Below are 7,005 nucleotides of genomic sequence, written 5' to 3' on the forward strand. Positions count from 1 at the left end.
GTGGTGGTGCATGCCTTTAATTCCAGCACTTGGGAGACAGAGGCAGGCAGATCTCTGTGAATTTGAGGCCAGCCTGGTCTACAAGAGCTAGTTCCATGACAAGCTCCAACGCTATAGAGAAACCCTGTCTCAAAAAACAAAACAAAACAAACAAACAAACAAAAAAAAAACCAAAAGAATAGTCTAGGAAGGGTTACTATTTTGAATGTGTTCAAGTTTACGTAAATTCAGTAACAATATTGGAAAGGAAAATAGCTGACTAACTCATAACCATTATTATAGAAACAATAACTATTTTAACATTGATTGAAAACTTGCTCTGTGCCCAATACAAAGAATTTTATGTTAAGCCATCTTACTAATTGGAAAGCTATCAGGTAAACACAGTGAGCTTTACTTACACAACCAGAGGCACAGGGTCCTTTGTTACAGTTTGTTAAGGAGTAGAGACCAAGCCGTGACCTGCTATATCATACTTCTCATTCTGAATCAGAATGGACACTGCAAATTACGAGAACAGAATCAGCAGATTAAAAAACAAAAACCCAAGAGAAGAAGTTGGCTGCCTTCCCCAAACTAAATGATTAGTGACGGTGAGGTCAAGTTCAGACATATCGAAGGCACACGTGTTTATAGTTCGTCATAACTGCTGCTGCTGTGAGCAAGAAGGATTCACTCCCCTCAAACGTGAGGGCCGCTTCCTCTGACACAGACACTAGACTTGCTGTGTAGTATCTGGCCTTGTGGGCAGAAAAAAAGCTAGATATTGGGCTTCCTTGATTCTGTTGGAGAAAGCATGACCTTTCTCACACTCTCTCTGTGTTCTGTCTCACAGTTTCTCTATTTCTCTCTTACTCACCTCCATAAGTTACTGAGTACCCTCCCCTTTTTTTTCCAGCCAAGAAGAAAAGGATTGCGTTTCCATCTAGGCTATGTAGACAGCCTGATTGTCAGCCGACTTGGGTCTCCATGTGGCTCTTCTCTCGGGCTCACTAAACATACTTGCAGTCATCCTCTCTTCTTTAGGAAGGTGTCTGTTCCCCCCTGCTGCAGTGACACACAGCTGATTTCCAGAAAGAGCTGGACTAAATCCTGCAATTGTATGTCCAGAGCGTTTAGCTGCAATTTGAGACAGTTTCAGCAAGACCTGAAACTGGCCTCCACACAGGAGATAACGTACCCTTCACTTGTCTGGCAGATAGTTTTGTCTCCTGTCCAACTTTTTGAAAGATGGAATTTTGAAACTATTTTCTTAAGCTCTCAGCATTCTTATTTTGATCTTCCTTGCCCAGGGAACCCGGGATTTTCTCACTGCCTGGATTAGCACAAGCAGGTCTGATTCTTGAAGGTGTTAGGGGTTTTCTCAAAAAGCAACGAGACTTGAAGTACGAGACAATGACTTCTGGATTGAAGCCAAGTCTAAGGTGGCTCTTGATTTTTTTTCCAGCACCTACTAATTTTGACCTGGAAAGTGGTTTTTTTTTTTTCGTATCCTATTTATTTCAAATAGTGTACTGAAGTTATAGAAATCAGAAAATTTCCAAACATGATGAGATCATTTTAAGAATTAAAAGGACAGATGGTGGAGTACACCTTTAATCCTAGGACTTGGGAAGCAGAGGCAGGTGGGTTTATATAAGTTCGAGGGGAGCATGGTCTACAGAGCAAGTTCCAGGGAAAGCCGAGGCTATACAAGGATATGGATGGTTTCTGTATTGGGGGAGGGATGGAGAGTGGGGATGGGCTCTTTTTGCCCCTCACCTTAATCTCTGGAATTGAGAACTCCCAACAAGGAAAGACCTCAAGGACTTTGGGAACTGGAAGGAAACCTCAGTTACCTGGCACTGAGCAGTCGCTAGCGGTCATTCTCTGTTCCACTCTCCAAGAGAAAGGCGGGGGAAGGGACAGAGGAGAATGTTTGGAAGCAGTGGTTGGAGATAAGGAGTTGGGGTATTCCTGGAATTAGGGAAGATGGGGGAACAATAGGTAGGAGAACAAGAGAAGAGAGGGGACACCTGACAGAAGAACCTAGGGATAAGGTAGCAGGGATGGGGCTCAGGAAACAGAAAGGTAAGGGGGCGGGGACACCTTGCAGCGGGTCACGGGGCGGGGACGCCAGGTGTAGGAGGCCCGGCGTCTGTGTGGGTGGAGCGATCTGGAGCCGGGAGTGATTCACCTTTCCCGGCCCTTCTGGCTCGGCTCGCCCCAACTCCGGATCTGGGCGGAGGGGCCTTGGGGCGTGTTTCCCCACCCCTTGCGGACTTCGGAACTGACTCGGACAGACTGGCGCCGGAACAGGAGTGGTCTCTACTGGACGGCAGCTTGGTGGGTTCGGGTCCTGCAAGAATGCGAGCCCTGTCGGCCGTGGACGCACTTGCCAGAATGCGACCCCCTCTCCGGGACCCCAGGGCGGCGGAGGACACTCACACGGCATTGCCAGCGCGCAAGAGCGCGGTGGAGAGACTGGCGGCCGACCGCGCCAAGTACGTTCGGAGCACGCCGGGATCCAGCCAGGCTTCTGTCTCCGAGGGCAGGGTCCCTGAGGCCGCAGGGGTGCAGCACCGCAACCCAGTTCCTTCGGCTGTTCCTCCAGCTCCCGTAGCCCGCAGGGTTATCCCTCGGAAGCCGCTGAGACCTGATTCGTTGGTCATCTACCGACAGAAATGCGAATTCGTCCGAGGGCCAGGAACAGACGGTTCCAGAGTTGGGACGGTGAAGAAGTTTTCCCAGGGGTCTCCCAAGGACAAAATACCAGTGGCCCCTGAGACGACCGTGGTGTCAGGTGAGGGCAAGACGAAGGAATCAGAGGCCACTTGGACCAAGTCCGATCAGGCGGTAGCCACTAGTCCAGCCTCTCCGTTATCACCTCCCACCCCTGTAGTGGCCACGGAGTCCCCAGGTGTGCCTTTGAAGGTGGCTTCCGAGGTTCCAGTTGCACCCTCCGCAGGGGAGCTACGGGTGTCGCGTCGCAGAGGATTGCAGCGCTCTCAGTCAGATCTCAGCTCCCGCTACTCGATAGCCAGGGCCGAACCCGACAACTTCTTCCTTTATTGCGGCCTGGAACCTGAAGTGGTGGAGGCTCTTGGGAGAGAGAACTTCTCTGCTGGGTCCGACTGTGTTACATTCAAAGTGCGGAGCGTGAGCATGGCTACTTCTGATAGTAGCTTCTCCAGGCACAGCGAGGACGGGCTGCAAGAAGAGGAGCTCATGGAGCAGATGCCCAGCACCACCTCTGTAGTAGAAAGGAACGCCCGTATCATAAAGTGGCTGTTTACCTGCAAGAAGGCCAAAGAAACCCCCAGCCAGAGGTTGCAGGGACCTGCCTGATTGACGTTTGATCCAGGTTAGAGGGTGGGGGGTGTGTTTATATGTGTTGACTAAACTGGGTGCTGGCCAATCACAGCTCCTGGTTAGAAAACAGAGCCTACAGTAAGAAGGCTTGCATTTGCCCTTCTGGTGTTGAATTTGAGTATCTGGAAAGGTCATTCAGTTAACACTCTCCCTGCTGGTTTATTGCAGCGTAGATGGTAGAAAGCAGAAGTACTAAATGGTCCAACCGGCAGTCTCACGCTCCCATTAACTCCTGTTTTGAAAGTAAACTCTGAGGCTTAGGTAGTTCTGCACCCAGCCAAACTCCTGGTGGGCCTTTCTGGTGTCTAAGGGGGCATTCTCAGCTCCTCTTAAGCCCCAATATCCCACTTCCAGCAAGCCGGTGGGGATCCCCCACCCCCATCCTAGGCTTTGAGGTTTTGAGATCTTGGTACTCCTTTAGCAAGAAAACTATGTTTTGTTTTGGTTTTTGTTGTGTTGTTTTTTGTTTGCTTGCTTGTTTTGCCAGAGATGATAATACAGACTGTAAGCACCTCCCAGTCTAGGAAGTAACCACACGCTTCTCTGTCCTCGGCCTGTGCGAAGGCGCTAAGGTTGCACACCTCCTTCTTTTCATTTGTTTCGAATATACCTTGGGAGTAGGAAGGAAAAGACACCTTTAAAGGAGTATTGTTGCGAACAAGGCATTTAAACATTTCAGCAGGTTTTTTTTTTCATTCTGCCTTTGAGAGCAAGTTACTGTGAAAATTTTTAAAAATCACATTTTCTGTCCCTGAGATGAATACTAACTAAAGACACCTTATTAGAATATGAAATTCCACGGGAGCAGACACTTAGATGCTTATATTCAGCCAATCTGTGTTTATGAACCAGCTGTTGACTGGTCTTTATACAGATAGATAGTATGGAAACGTGAATTATTTTTTCTTGATTTCAGAAGACTCAAACTTAAGTTCTTCATTATAATTTATTGAAGATTTGCATATTACACTAGTTCAAGTCCCCAAGGAAGGTATTCAAAGAATAACAATAAAATAACAGAAAATGTTGCATCCGTTTGTATTTTCACGAAATTGTCTTTGAATCTGAGCCGTGTGGGCGGTGGCAAGGGTACCATGGTGCAGCTCTGAGCACTGAGACATAGAGAGGGTAGTGGATGAGTAGATATGGAGAGAGAAGAAACAGCAAAGGGCTCAGCCCATCTCACAGGCACACATGCTAGAGCTGACTTATATTCATCTACAAAAGGAACGGAGACAGAGAAAGGTTGTTCCTCCTCGGTGTTTTATTTTCTGTGTAGCCAATAATCTACATTTGTTGTTGGTGATGTTCTGAGAGTGGTGCACAGGGGAGAAAAAATTGCCTATTTGAAGGAGACATAAGAAAACATAAATTGCCATAAGATAAACTTAGGGTGTAAATAATGTTGGGGTAACAAGATGCCACACCAATAAGCCAAAGTAAAACCTAGAGGATACTCATCCCTATTTTCTCAAGACTTCCGGATGGTTTTAGCATCATCACATGAAATTTGCTCCATTAACTTAATCTATTAAAAGATTAGCACAAAGCAGCCTGTGCTATATAAGCACTGCAGAGATATCTGGTACCTTGGGACGGTGAAGTGACATTGCTGGGCCTTCTCTAGCTCCTTAAGCTGGTGTTTGTTTGAGCCCACAGCTCCATTCACCTACTCCGACTAGGTGGCTAACACCAAAGCTGAGAGCAAAGAATGCATCTGTGGTTCTAGATTTTCTTCTAGCTTACTTTTGTGTTGAAATAGGATTGCAGGAAAATTACAGAGTAGCTGAGATTATCAAAGGTGGGATTTAGAAGTAAAAGACTAAATGCCATTTATAACAATGGTTCTCAACCCAAGGGTTGTAGACCCCTTGGAGCTCTAACAACCCTTGCACAGATGTCAACAAAGACTATCGGAAAACACAGATATTTATATTACTATTCATAACAGAAAAATTAGAGTTCTGAAGTAGCAAGGAAAATACTTTTGTGGTTGGGGGTCACCACACCTGAAGAACTGCATTAAAGGGTCGAAGCAATAGGAAGGTCAAGAACCACTTATGTTAATGAGTGTTTTGTTCACTTAGTAGACAGAGACCTATAGTTTGTAATAAATTATCCTTCTAGGAATTAAAGCATAAGTTTATAAGTTTCTTACCCAGCAGAATAAATATGTTTGCTGGTCAAAATTAAAAATAGCATAACTGCATACAAATCATAGAATTTTCACACCACCCCTAGGGACATGTGAGTAGATGGACGGTCACACATGGACAATTTTAGTAATATTTCCCAGAGTATAAATCACGAGAATTGACTTTACACCTTCAATTTTCAATTATCATCCTATGCATCAATTAATCAAGTTATTACCTGAAGAAATGTAGGTTTTTCTGACTTCTTAAAAAATAAAATATACAAATTGCTGGTTTTAATATTCACATAAAAGAAATAATTTGTCCTTGGGTAGCTAGGGATAAACATGGCTTGATTTTTGGATTAAAAAATCAGATATTGACAGCTACCTTCCCATTTCTTCTTGGAAAGAAAAAGTACCTGTAGAAGTCCTAACTGTATCTGAAATTTGGAAGACGGGTACTCAGTTCCCTTCTTGGTGTGCACTGGGAGCTCGACAGTGTCTCCAGGAACAGAGGGTAAGCAAACAAGTGACCAAAAGATTCTAAGGCCATCCTTCTCTGCTTCCGGGTCAGCACCTGGTCCTACTGGAGATGCTAGTCTTTGGAAAAGATGGAATCTGTTTGCCTCAAGTGTTCTATTAGACAGCCTACCTTGTTTTTGGTTTTGTTGCCTAGCCCTAGGCCAATATTCCTAGGTGGAAGGTTTTGTCAGTATTCCACTGTATGAGTTGTTGAAAGAAAAGAGAAATTTCAAAATTCCAGGAAAAGGCTTGTAGAGAGAGATAGTTTTCTATCAAAGAACCCAGATAAAAGCTCTCTTTAACATACCTAATATTTTTTCAAAATTTAAAGCACAAGAAGGATGTATTGAAATAATAGAACTATTATAAAACCAAAGAAAGGAGAGGCCATATTCTGTTGTTTGTTTTATAGCAGATGAGATGTGACTCATGGTTCATTTCTGTTTTCTCCACAGGAAGCAAACTTTTCTATGATGAAGGGACCCTTAGGTTGAATGGACTCCTGAGCCATGTGTTTGGTTCTGTTGACCAGGCTTGTATATTAGCTATGGTGAAGTGCTGCGGTGAAGATGGGCTGGAAGATATTAGTAGCTGTAAGAGGCAGCCTCCTTGTAAGAGTACATCCCAAAAGGCAGCTGAAGAAATGATAGCTGTTGGAGAATATTTTCAGGACTTTTTTTTTTTTGTCTGATGTACTGACAGTTTCTGCAATGTGTTTTGATAATATGTAAATAGATGCTTTCAAAGAAAAAAGTATGAAATCAAGCATGGATGTGGTAATATACTCCTTTCAACTAATTTATGCTACTTAAAGTTATGTAAGCACAAAGAGGCGTCCAATTAAGTGCTGTGGCTGACACAATCACTTGGCACTTACATTGGTTTCCTATACTATACAACCGACAGTCTTTTGTAATGATTTGAAGAGGACATTTAAAATCACTTTAAGGCTTCATGGTTCATTTTGTTAATGCCACTTTCTTCTTGGCCATAAA

General features: G+C 44.4%; 1 protein-coding gene across 1 annotated transcript; it reads left to right on the forward strand.

The window, feature by feature from the left end:
* The first annotated feature begins 340 nt into the window (after positions 1-340).
* On the forward strand, positions 341-6,600 carry LOC142842229 (protein FAM110C-like). Its single transcript, XM_075959087.1, has 2 exons — positions 341-3,343; positions 6,466-6,600. Exon 1 carries the CDS (start codon positions 2,347-2,349, stop codon positions 3,325-3,327), a length of 981 nt encoding a protein of 326 aa, XP_075815202.1. The 5' UTR covers positions 341-2,346; the 3' UTR covers positions 3,328-3,343; positions 6,466-6,600.
* The last annotated feature ends 405 nt before the right edge of the window (positions 6,601-7,005 follow it).

Source organism: Microtus pennsylvanicus, unplaced genomic scaffold (genome assembly GCF_037038515.1).
Source record: "Microtus pennsylvanicus isolate mMicPen1 unplaced genomic scaffold, mMicPen1.hap1 Scaffold_308, whole genome shotgun sequence".
NCBI lineage: Eukaryota > Metazoa > Chordata > Mammalia > Rodentia > Cricetidae > Microtus > Microtus pennsylvanicus.

Excerpts from the sequence above, each read along its gene's own strand:
- LOC142842229 (XM_075959087.1), top strand. The coding sequence starts at position 2,347 with ATGCGAGCCCTGTCGGCCGTGGACGCACTTGCCAGAATGCGACCCCCT.